This window comes from Mustelus asterias, chromosome 8, assembly GCF_964213995.1.
Source record: "Mustelus asterias chromosome 8, sMusAst1.hap1.1, whole genome shotgun sequence".
Taxonomy (NCBI): Eukaryota; Metazoa; Chordata; class Chondrichthyes; order Carcharhiniformes; family Triakidae; genus Mustelus; species Mustelus asterias.
Genome location: NC_135808.1, coordinates 45,398,424 through 45,413,542, shown reverse-complemented (window position 1 = coordinate 45,413,542; position 15,119 = coordinate 45,398,424). Strand labels below are relative to the sequence as shown.

Below are 15,119 nucleotides of genomic sequence, written 5' to 3'. Positions count from 1 at the left end.
AGACAGCATAATCACAGTTACACACCACAGACAGCATAATGACAGTTACACACCACAGACAGCATAATGACAGTTACACACCACAGACAGCATAATCACAGTTACACACCACAGACAGCATAATCACAGTTACACACCACAGACAGCATAATGACAGTTACACACCACAGACAGCATAATGACAGTTACACACCACAGACAGCATAATCACAGTTACACACCACAGACAGCGCAATCACAGTTACACACCACAGACAGCATAATCACAGTTACACACCACAGACAGCGCAATCACAGTTACACACCACATACAGCATAATCACAGTTACACACCACAGACAGCGCTATCACAGTTACACACCACAGACAGCATAATCACAGTCACACACCACAGACAGCATAATCACAGTTACACACCACAGACAGCAGAGCCACAGTTATACACCACAGACAGCATAATCACAGTTACACACCACAGACAGCAGAGCCACAGTTATACACCACAGACAGCATAATCACAGTCACACACCACAGACAGCATAATCACAGTTACACACCACAGACAGCAGAGCCACAGTACCACACCACAGACAGCATAATCACAGTTACACACCACAGACAGCAGAATCACAGTTACACACCACAGACAGCATAATCACAGTTACACACCACATACAGCATAATCACAGTTACACACCACAGACAGCGCAATCACAGTTACACACCACAGACAGCGCAATCACAGTTACACACCACAGACAGCATAATCACAGTTACACACCACATACAGCATAATCACAGTTACACACCACAGACAGCATAATCACAGTTACACACCACAGACAGCGCAATCAGTTACACACCACAGACAGCGCAATCACAGTTACACACCACATACAGCATAATCACAGTTACACACCACAGACAGCGGATTAACAGTTACACACCACATACAGCATAATCACAGTTACACACCACAGACAGCATAATCACAGTTACACACCACAGACAGCATAATCACAGTTACACACCACAGACAGCATAATCACAGTTACACACCACAGACAGCGCAATCACAGTTACACACCACATACAGCATAATCACAGTTACACACCACAGACAGCATAATCACAGTTACACACCACAGACAGCGCAATCACAGTTACATACCACAGACAGCATAATCACAGTTACACACCACAGACAGCATAATCACAGTTACACACCACAGACAGCATAATCACAGTTACACACCACATACAGCATAATCACAGTTACACACCACAGACAGCGCAATCACAGTTACACACCACAGACAGCATAATCACAGTTACACACCACAGACAGCATAATCACAGTTACACACCACAGACAGCATAATCACAGTTACACACCACAGACAGCGCAATCACAGTTACACACCACAGACAGCGCTATCACAGTTACACACCACAGACAGCATAATCACAGTTACACACCACAGACAGCATAATCACAGTTACACACCACAGACAGCGCAATCACAGTTACACACCACAGACAGCGCTATCACAGTTACACACCACAGACAGCATAATCACAGTTACACACCACAGACAGCGCAATCACAGTTACACACCACAGACAGCATAATCACAGTTACACACCACAGACAGCATAATCATGGTTACACACCACAGACAGCAGAGCCACAGTTATACACCACAGACAGCATAATCACAGTTACACACCACAGACAGCATAATCACAGTTACACACCACAGACAGCGCAATCACAGTTACACACCACAGACAGCATAATCACAGTTACACACCACAGACAGCATAATCACAGTTACACACCACAGACAGCATAATCACAGTTACACACCACAGACAGCATAATCACAGTTACACACCACAGACAGCGCTATCACAGTGACACACCACAGACAGCAGAGCCACAGTTATACACCACAGACAGCATAATCACAGTTACACACCACAGACAGCAGAGCCACAGTTACACACCACAGACAGCATAATCACAGTTACACACCACAGACAGCATAATCACAGTTACACACCACAGACAGCGCAATCAGTTACACACCACAGACAGCGCAATCACAGTTACACACCACATACAGCATAATCACAGTTACACACCACAGACAGCGCAATCACAGTTACACACCACAGACAGCATAATCACAGTTACACACCACAGACAGCATAATCACAGTTACACACCACAGACAGCAGAGCCACAGTTATACACCACAGACAGCATAATCACAGTTACACACCACAGACTGCATAATCACGGTTACACACCACAGACAGCATAATCACAGTTACACACCACAGACAGCGCTATCACAGTTACACACCACAGACAGCATAATCACAGTTACACACCACAGACAGCGCAATCACAGTTACACACCACAGACAGCATAATCACAGTTACACACCACAGACAGCGCAATCACAGTTACACACCACAGACAGCGCTATCACAGTTACACACCACAGACAGCGCTATCACAGTTACACACCACAGACAGCATAATCACAGTTACACACCACAGACAGCGCAATCACAGTTACACACCACAGACAGCATAATCACAGTTACACACCACAGACAGCGCAATCACAGTTACACACCACAGACAGCGCTATCACAGTTACACACCACAGACAGCATAATCACAGTTACACACCACAGACAGCGCAATCACAGTTACACACCACAGACAGCATAATCACAGTTACACACCACAGACAGCGCAATCACAGTTACACACCACAGACAGCGCAATCACAGTTACACACCACAGACAGCATAATCACAGTTACACACCACAGACAGCATAATCACAGTTACACACCACAGACAGCGCAATCACAGTTACACACCACAGACAGCATAATCACAGTTACACACCACAGACAGCACAATCACAGTTACACACCACAGACAGCATAATCACAGTTACACACCACAGACAGCGCAATCACAGTTACACACCACAGACAGCATAATCACAGTTACACACCACAGACAGCATAATCACAGTTACACACCACAGACTGCATAATCACAGTTACACACCACAGACAGCAGAGCCACAGTTATACACCACAGACAGCATAATCACAGTTACACACCACAGACAGCGCAATCACAGTTACACACCACAGACAGCGCAATCACAGTTACACACCACAGACTGCATAATCACAGTTACACACCACAGACAGCAGAGCCACAGTTATACACCACAGACAGCATAATCACAGTTACACACCACAGACAGCATAATCACAGTTACACACCACAGACAGCATAATCACAGTTACACACCACAGACAGCATAATCACAGTTACACACCACAGACAGCGCAATCACAGTTACACACCACAGACAGCGCTATCACAGTTACACACCACAGACAGCATAATCACAGTTACACACCACAGACAGCATAATCACAGTTACACACCACAGACAGCGCAATCACAGTTACACACCACAGACAGCGCTATCACAGTTACACACCACAGACAGCATAATCACAGTTACACACCACAGACAGCGCAATCACAGTTACACACCACAGACAGCATAATCACAGTTACACACCACAGACAGCATAATCATGGTTACACACCACAGACAGCAGAGCCACAGTTATACACCACAGACAGCATAATCACAGTTACACACCACAGACAGCATAATCACAGTTCCACACCACAGACAGCGCAATCATAGTTACACACCACAGACAGCATAATCACAGTTACACACCACAGACAGCGCAATCAGTTACACACCACAGACAGCGCAATCACAGTTACACACCACATACAGCATAATCACAGTTACACACCACAGACAGCGCAATCACAGTTACACACCACAGACAGCATAATCACAGTTACACACCACAGACAGCATAATCACAGTTACACACCACAGACAGCAGAGCCACAGTTATACACCACAGACAGCATAATCACAGTTACACACCACAGACAGCATAATCACAGTTACACACCACATACAGCATAATCACAGTTACACACCACAGACAGCATAATCACAGTTACACACCACAGACAGCATAATCACAGTTACACACCACATACAGCATAATCACAGTTACACACCACAGACAGCATAATCACAGTTACACACCACAGACAGCGCAATCACAGTTACACACCACAGACAGCATAATCACAGTTACACACCACAGACAGCACAATCACAGTTACACACCACAGACAGCGCAATCACAGTTACACACCACAGACAGCATAATCACAGTTACACACCACAGACAGCGCAATCACAGTTACACACCACAGACAGCATAATCACAGTTACACACCACAGACAGCACAATCACAGTTACACACCACAGACAGCGCAATCACAGTTACACACCACAGACAGCATAATCACAGTTACACACCACAGACAGCGCAATCACAGTTACACACCACAGACAGCATAATCACAGTTACACACCACAGACAGCATAATTACAGTTACACACCACAGACAGCATAATCACAGTTACACACCACAGACAGCATAATCACAGTTACACACCACAGACAGCGCAATCACAGTTACACACCACAGACAGCATAATCACAGTTACACACCACAGACAGCATAATCACAGTTACACACCACAGACAGCATAATCACAGTTACACACCACAGACAGCGCAATCAGTTACACACCACAGACAGCGCAATCACAGTTACACACCACATACAGCATAATCACAGTTACACACCACAGACAGCAGAATCACAGTTACACACCACAGACAGCATAATCACAGTTACACACCACAGACAGCAGAATCACAGTTACACACCACAGACAGCGCAATCACAGTTACACACCACAGACAGCGCAATCACAGTTACACACCACAGACAGCATAATCAGTTACACACCACAGACAGCAGAATCACAGTTACACACCACAGACAGCATAATCACAGTTACACACCACAGACAGCGCAATCAGTTACACACCACAGACAGCGCAATCACAGTTACACACCACATACAGCATAATCACAGTTACACACCACAGACAGCATAATCACAGTTACACACCACAGACAGCATAATGACAGTTACACACCACAGACAGCATAATCACAGTTACACATCACACACAGCGCAATCACAGTTACACACCACAGACAGCATAATCACAGTTACACACCACAGACAGCATAATCACAGTAACACGCCACAGACAGCATAATCACAGTTACACACCACAGACAGCATAATCACAGTTACACACCACAGACAGCATAATGACAGTTACACACCACAGACAGCATAATGACAGTTACACACCACAGACAGCATAATCACGGTTACACACCACAGACAGCGCTATCACAGTTACACACCACAGACAGCATAATCACAGTTACACACCACAGACAGCGCAATCACAGTTACACACCACATACAGCATAATCACAGTTACACACCACAGACAGCGCTATCACAGTTACACACCACAGACAGCATAATCACAGTTACACACCACAGACAGCATAATCACAGTCACACACCACAGACAGCATAATCACAGTTACACACCACAGACAGCAGAGCCACAGTTATACACCACAGACAGCATAATCACAGTTACACACCACAGACAGCAGAGCCACAGTTATACACCACAGACAGCATAATCACAGTCACACACCACAGACAGCATAATCACAGTTACACACCACAGACAGCAGAGCCACAGTACCACACCACAGACAGCATAATCACAGTTACACACCACAGACAGCAGAATCACAGTTACACACCACAGACAGCATAATCACAGTTACACACCACCTACAGCATAATCACAGTTACACACCACAGACAGCGCAATCTCAGTTACACACCACAGACAGCATAATCACAGTTACACACCACAGACAGCGCAATCAGTTACACACCACAGACAGCGCAATCACAGTTACACACCACATACAGCATAATCACAGTTACACACCACAGACAGCGCAATCACAGTTACACACCACATACAGCATAATCACAGTTACACACCACAGACAGCATAATCACAGTTACACACCACAGACAGCATAATCACAGTTACACACCACAGACAGCATAATCACAGTTACACACCACAGACAGCGCAATCACAGTTACACACCACATACAGCATAATCACAGTTACACACCACAGACAGCACAATCACAGTTATACACCACAGACAGCGCAATCACAGTTACATACCACAGACAGCATAATCACAGTTACACACCACAGACAGCATAATCACAGTTACACACCACAGACAGCATAATCACAGTTACACACCACATACAGCATAATCACAGTTACACACCACAGACAGCGCAATCACAGTTACACACCACAGACAGCATAATCACAGTTACACACCACAGACAGCATAATCACAGTTACACACCACAGACAGCATAATCACAGTTACACACCACAGACAGCGCAATCACAGTTACACACCACAGACAGCGCTATCACAGTTACACACCACAGACAGCATAATCACAGTTACACACCACAGACAGCATAATCACAGTTACACACCACAGACAGCGCAATCACAGTTACACACCACAGACAGCATAATCACAGTTACACACCACAGACAGCATAATCATGGTTACACACCACAGACAGCAGAGCCACAGTTATACACCACAGACAGCATAATCACAGTTACACACCACAGACAGCATAATCACAGTTACACACCACAGACAGCGCAATCACAGTTACACACCACAGACAGCATAATCACAGTTACACACCACAGACAGCGCAATCAGTTACACACCACAGACAGCGCAATCACAGTTACACACCACATACAGCATAATCACAGTTACACACCACAGACAGCGCAATCACAGTTACACACCACAGACAGCATAATCACAGTTACACACCACAGACAGCATAATCACAGTTACACACCACAGACAGCGCTATCACAGTTACACACCACAGACAGCAGAGCCACAGTTATACACCACAGACAGCATAATCACAGTTACACACCACAGACTGCATAATCACGGTTACACACCACAGACAGCATAATCACAGTTACACACCACAGACAGCGCTATCACAGTTACACACCACAGACAGCATAATCACAGTTACACACCACAGACAGCGCAATCACAGTTACACACCACAGACAGCATAATCACAGTTACACACCACAGACAGCATAATCACAGTTACACACCACAGACAGCGCAATCACAGTTACACACCACAGACAGCATAATCACAGTTACACACCACAGACAGCATAATCACAGTTACACACCACAGACAGCATAATCACAGTTACACACCACAGACAGCGCAATCACAGTTACACACCACAGACAGCATAATCAGTTACACACCACAGACAGCACAATCACAGTTACACACCACAGACAGCATAATCACAGTTACACACCACAGACAGCGCAATCACAGTTACACACCACAGACAGCATAATCACAGTTACACACCACAGACAGCATAATCACAGTTACACACCACAGACTGCATAATCACAGTTACACACCACAGACAGCAGAGCCACAGTTATACACCACAGACAGCGCTATCACAGTTACACACCACAGACAGCGCAATCACAGTTACACACCACAGACAGCATAATTACAGTTACACACCACAGACAGCGCAATCACAGTTACACACCACAGACAGCATAATCACAGTTACACACCACAGACAGCATAATCACAGTTACACACCACAGACAGCATAATTACAGTTACACACCACAGACAGCATAATCACAGTTATACACCACATACAGCATAATCACAGTTACACACCACAGACAGCATAATCACAGTTACACACCACAGACAGCATAATCACAGTTACACACCACAGACAGCATAATCACAGTTACACACCACATACAGCATAATCACAGTTACACACCACAGACAGCATAATCACAGTTACACACCACAGACAGCATAATCACAGTTACACACCACAGACAGCATAATCACAGTTACACACCACAGACAGCATAATCACAGTTACACACCACAGACAGCATAATCACAGTTACACACCACAGACAGCATAATCACAGTTACACACCACATACAGCATAATCACAGTTACACACCACAGACAGCAATAATCACAGTTACACACCACAGACAGCATAATCACAGTTACACACCACATACAGCATAATCACAGTTACACACCACAGACAGCATAATCACAGTTACACACCACAGACAGCGCAATCACAGTTACACACCACAGACAGCATAATCACAGTTACACACCACAGACACCATAATCACAGTTACACACCACAGACAGCATAATCACAGTTATACACCACAGACAGCACAATCACAGTTACACACCACAGACAGCGCAATCACAGTTACACACCACAGACAGCGCAATCACAGTTACACACCACAGACAGCATAATCACAGTTACACACCACAGACAGCATAATCACAGTTACACACCACAGACAGCATAATCACAGTTACACACCACAGACAGCATAATCACAGTTACACACCACAGACAGCATAATCACAGTTACACACCACAGACAGCATAATCACAGTTACACACCACAGACAGCATAATCACAGTTACACACCACAGACAGCATAATCACAGTTACACACCACAGACAGCATAATCACAGTTACACACCACAGACAGCATAATCACAGTTACACACCACAGACAGCATAATCACAGTTACACACCACAGACAGCGCAATCACAGTTACACACCACAGACAGCGCAATCACAGTTACACACCACAGACAGCATAATCACAGTTACACACCACAGACAGCGCAATCACAGTTACACACCACAGACAGCATAATCACAGTTACACACCACAGACAGCATAATCACAGTTACACACCACAGACAGCATAATCACAGTTACACACCACAGACAGCATAATCACAGTTACACACCACAGACAGCATAATCACAGTTACACACCACAGACAGCGCAATCACAGTTACACACCACAGACAGCATAATCACAGTTACACACCACAGACAGCATAATCACAGTTCCACACCACAGACAGCGCAATCACAGTTACACACCACAGACAGCGCAATCACAGTTACACACCACAGACAGCGCAATCACAGTTACACACCACAGACAGCATAATCACAGTTACACACCAGACAGCATAATCACAGTTACACACCACAGACAGCGCAATCACAGTTACACACCACAGACAGCATAATCACAGTTACACACCACAGACAGCGCAATCACAGTTACACACCACAGACAGCGCTATCACAGTTACACACCACAGACAGCATAATTACAGTTATACACCACAGACAGCGCAATCACAGTTACACACCACAGACAGCGCTATCACAGTTACACACCACAGACAGCGCAATCACAGTTACACAGCACAGACAGCGCAATCACAGTTACACACCACAGACAGCGCAATCACAGTTACACACCACAGACAGCGCAATCACAGTTACACACCACAGACAGCGCAATCACAGTTACACACCACAGACAGCATAATCACAGTTACACACCACAGACAGCGCAATCACAGTTACACACCACAGACAGCATAATCACAGTTACACACCACAGACAGCGCAATCACAGTTACACACTACAGACAGCATAATCACAGTTACACACCACAGACAGTGCAATCACAGTTACACACCACAGACAGTGCAATCACAGTTACACACCACAGACAGCATAATCACAGTTACACACCACAGACAGCGCAATCACAGTTACACACCACAGACAGCGCAATCACAGTTACACACCACAGACAGCATAATCACAGTTACACACCACAGACAGCGCAATCACAGTTACACACCACAGACAGCATAATCACAGTTACACACCACAGACAGCGCAATCACAGTTACACACCACAGACAGCATAATCACAGTTACACACCACAGACAGCATAATCACAGTTACACACCACAGACAGCATAATCACAGTTACACACCACAGACAGCATAATCACAGTTACACACCACAGACAGCGCAATCACAGTTACACACCACAGACAGCATAATCACAGTTACACACCACAGACAGCGCAATCACAGTTACACACCACAGACAGCATAATCACAGTTACACACCACAGACAGCATAATCACAGTTACACACCACAGACAGCATAATCACAGTTACACACCACAGACAGCATAATCACAGTTACACACCACAGACAGCACAATCACAGTTACACACCACAGACAGCGCAATCACAGTTACACACCACAGACAGCATAATCACAGTTACACACCACAGACAGCGCAATCACAGTTACACACCACAGACAGCATAATCACAGTTATACACCACAGACAGCGCAATCACAGTTACACACCACAGACAGCATAATCACAGTTACACACCACAGACAGCGCAATCACAGTTACACACCACAGACAGCATAATCACAGTTACACACCACAGACAGCGCAATCACAGTTACACACCACAGACAGCGCAATCACAGTTACACACCACAGACAGCATAATCACAGTTACACACCACAGACAGCGCAATCACAGTTACACACCACAGACAGCGCAATCACAGTTACACACCACAGACAGCATAATCACAGTTACACACCACAGACAGCGCAATCACAGTTACACACCACAGACAGCATAATCACAGTTACACACCACAGACAGCATAATCACAGTTACACACCACAGACAGCATAATCACAGTTACACACCACAGACAGCGCAATCACAGTTACACACCACAGACAGCATAATCACAGTTACACACCACAGACAGCATAATCACAGTTACACACCACAGACTGCATAATCAGTTACACACCACAGACAGCATAATCACAGTTACACGCCACAGACAGCGTATTCACGGTTACACACCACAGACAGCATAATCACAGTTACACACCACAGACAGCATAATCACAGTTACACACCACAGACAGCGCAATCACAGTTACACACCACAGACAGCGCAATCACAGTTACACACCACAGACAGCATAATCACAGTTACACACCACAGACAGCATAATCACAGTTACACACCACAGACAGCATAATCACAGTTACACACCACAGACAGCATAATCACAGTTACACACCACAGACAGCATAATCACAGTTACACACCACAGACAGCATCATCACAGTTACACACCACAGACAGCATAATCACAGTTACACACCAAGCCAACATAATCACAGTTACACACCACAGACAGCATAATCACAGTTACACACCACAGACAGCATAATCACAGTTACACACCACAGACAGCGTATTCACGGTTACACACCACAGACAGCGTATTCACGGTTACACACCACAGACAGCGTATTCACGGTTACACACCACAGACAGCGTATTCACGGTTACACACCACAGACAGCGTATTCACGGTTACACACCACAGACAGCGTATTCACGGTTACACACCACAGACAGCGTATTCACGGTTACACACCACAGACAGCGTATTCACAGTTACACACCACAGACAGCGCAATCACAGTTACACACCACAGACAGCGTATTCACGGTTACACACCACAGACAGCATAATCACAGTTACACACCACAGACAGCATAATCACAGTTACACACCACAGACAGCATAATCACAGTTACACACCACATACAGCATAATCACAGTTACACAACACAAAAAGCGCAATCACAGTTCCACACCACAGACAGCATAATCACAGTTACACACCACAGACAGCATAATCACAGTTACACACCACAGACAGCATAATCACAGTTACACACCACAGACAGCGCAATCACAGTTACACACCACAGACAGCGCAATCACAGTTACACATCACAGACAGCATAATCACAGTTACACACCACAGACAGCATAATCACAGTTACACACCACAGACAGCATAATCACAGTTACACACCACAGACAGCATAATCACAGTTACACACCACAGACAGCGCAATCACAGTTACACATCACAGACAGCATAATCACAGTTACACACCACAGACAGCATAATCACAGTTACACACCACAGACAGCATAATCACAGTTACACACCACAGACAGCGCAATCACAGTTACACATCACAGACAGCATAATCACAGTTACACACCACAGACAGCATAATCACAGTTACACACCACAGACAGCGCTATCACAGTTACACACCACAGACAGCATAATTACAGTTATACACCACAGACAGCGCAATCACAGTTACACACCACAGACAGCGCAATCACAGTTACACACCACAGACAGCGCAATCACAGTTACACACCACAGACAGCATAATCACAGTTACACACCACAGACAGCACAATCACAGTTACACACCACAGACAGCGCAATCACAGTTACACACCACAGACAGCGCAATCACAGTTATACACCACAGACAGCGCAATCACAGTTACACACCACAGACAGCATAATCACGGTTACACACCACAGACAGCATAATCACAGTTACACACCACAGACAGCATAATCACAGTTACACACCACAGACAGCGCAATCACAGTTACACACCACAGACAGCATAATCACAGTTACACACCACAGACAGCGCAATCACAGTTACACACCACAGACAGCGCAATCACAGTTACACATCACAGACAGCATAATCACAGTTACACACCACAGACAGCATAATCACAGTTACACACCACAGACAGCGCAATCACAGTTACACATCACAGACAGCATAATCACAGTTACACACCACAGACAGCATAATCACAGTTACACACCACAGACAGCATAATCACAGTTACACACCACAGACAGCGCAATCACAGTTACACATCACAGACAGCATAATCACAGTTACACACCACAGACAGCGCAATCACAGTTACACACCACAGACAGCATAATCACAGTTACACACCACAGACAGCACAATCACAGTTACACACCACAGACAGCATAATCACAGTTACACACCACAGACAGCATAATCACAGTTACACACCACAGACAGCGCAATCACAGTTACACACCACAGACAGCATAATCACAGTAACACACCACAGACAGCGCAATCACAGTTACACACCACAGACAGCATAATCACAGTTACACACCACAGACAGCGTATTCACGGTTACACACCACAGACAGCGTATTCACGGTTACACACCACAGACAGCGTATTCACGGTTACACACCACAGACAGCGTATTCACGGTTACACACCACAGACAGCGTATTCACGGTTACACACCACAGACAGCGTATTCACGGTTACACACCACAGACAGCATAATCACAGTTACACACCACAGGCAGCGTAATCACAGTTACACACCACAGACAGCATAATCACAGTTACACACCACAGACAGCATAATCACAGTTACACACCACAGGCAGCGTAATCACAGTTGCAAACCAGAGACAGCATAATCACAAATACACACCAGAGACAGCGTAATCACAGTTACACACACAGACAGCGTAATCAGTTACACACCGTCGACAGCGTAATAACAGCTACTCACCACAGGCAATATAATCCCCATTCGATGCCAATCCCACAAAGTTCTTTTCGTTGATGTGACCTTTAAACGATCGTAAACAGTGTGGCCTGTTCACACTCCATAGCTTCAACTGGCTGTCTGTAGACCTACAAACAAGCTCTATGTCAATTGGTGCAGTGCTGGCATGGTGTTCATCTCCTTATAAGGCCAAAGACTATCTCTTCTGCTGCATACACTCCACACTGGATTGTGTTTGACTGTGGGCAAGGGGGCAGAGTAACCACCCTGATCAATACAGTGTTGGGCATAGAGGAAGGGACAGCCTGAGCCTGGCAGAAATGTAGGGTGAAGAGATTGCTGAGAGGGGAAGAAATTATGTGAGAGGATGGGTGAGGCTTGGGAAAGGGGACGTGGGAATATGTGAGGCTGGGGTGGGAGTGAGAGAACAGGTTCCAACAGCTGGATTGAGCCTGGAAGCATTGAGTCGAACCACAGTGAGGGAGAATTAGGTATAGAAGGAGCAAATAGGCTTCAGGAATCTCAGAGGGTTATCACGGTGTTAACTGATGAGTTCCTTCACTGGACCAAGATAGAGACCAGTTGATCGGAGCAGTGAGGAGCGTCCTCTGTTCCAATCCTGGTCCTGCTGTACCTTCCTGCTGCCTATGGATGCACAGTCCCACATTGAAACCAAGGTCAGGATTAGGCCACTCCGCCCTTCAAGCCTTCTGTGCCATTCAATATTATGATTGATCCTGCAACTCAACACTATATTCCTGCGCTCTTCCTTCACACCTTCAGAGTTTAGAAATCTACTTATTTCCTTCTTCTCAGTGTCCAGATCACCAACAATCTGTCCTGGTCCCTCCATGCTGATGCTATAGTTAAGGAAGTCCACCAACGCCTCTACTTTCTTCGAAGGCTAAGGAAATTCTGAATGTCCACTACTACTCTCACTAATTTTTACAGATGCACCATCCTTTCTAGTTGTACCACGGCTTGATATGGTTCCTGCTCTTCAAAGGGTCGTGAATGAAGCCCAGTCCATCACGCAAACCAGCCTCCCATCCACTGATTCCGTCTACACTTCCCTCTGCCTCACAAAAGCAGCCAGCGTCATCAAGGACCCCACATACCCCGGACGTACTCTCTTCCACCTTCTTCCAACAGGAAAAAGATACAAAAATCTGAGGTCACGTATCAACTGACTCAACAGCAGCTTCTTCCCTGCTGCCATCAGACTTTTGAGTGGACCTACCATTTATTGAGCTGATCTTTCTTTACACCCTAGCTATGACTGAAACACTATATTCTGTAACCTCTCCTTTCTTTCTCCCCAATATACTCTATGAATGGTATATTTTTTTGTCTGTACAGCACACAAGAAACAATACTTTTTGCTGTATCCCAATACACACGACAATAATAAATCTTAACTCCATTCAGCG

General features: G+C 45.5%; 1 protein-coding gene across 2 annotated transcripts in view; it reads right to left on the bottom strand.

Annotated features, from left to right (window-relative positions):
- Positions 1-15,119, bottom strand: part of cop1 (COP1 E3 ubiquitin ligase) — a 304,266-nt gene that overhangs the window by 59,672 nt on the left and 229,475 nt on the right. For both annotated transcript variants that reach the window (XM_078217921.1, XM_078217922.1), the window contains exon 16: positions 13,693-13,817. In XM_078217921.1, the coding sequence (XP_078074047.1) occupies positions 13,693-13,817 (125 nt within the window). The remainder of the gene's footprint in view (positions 1-13,692; positions 13,818-15,119) is intronic.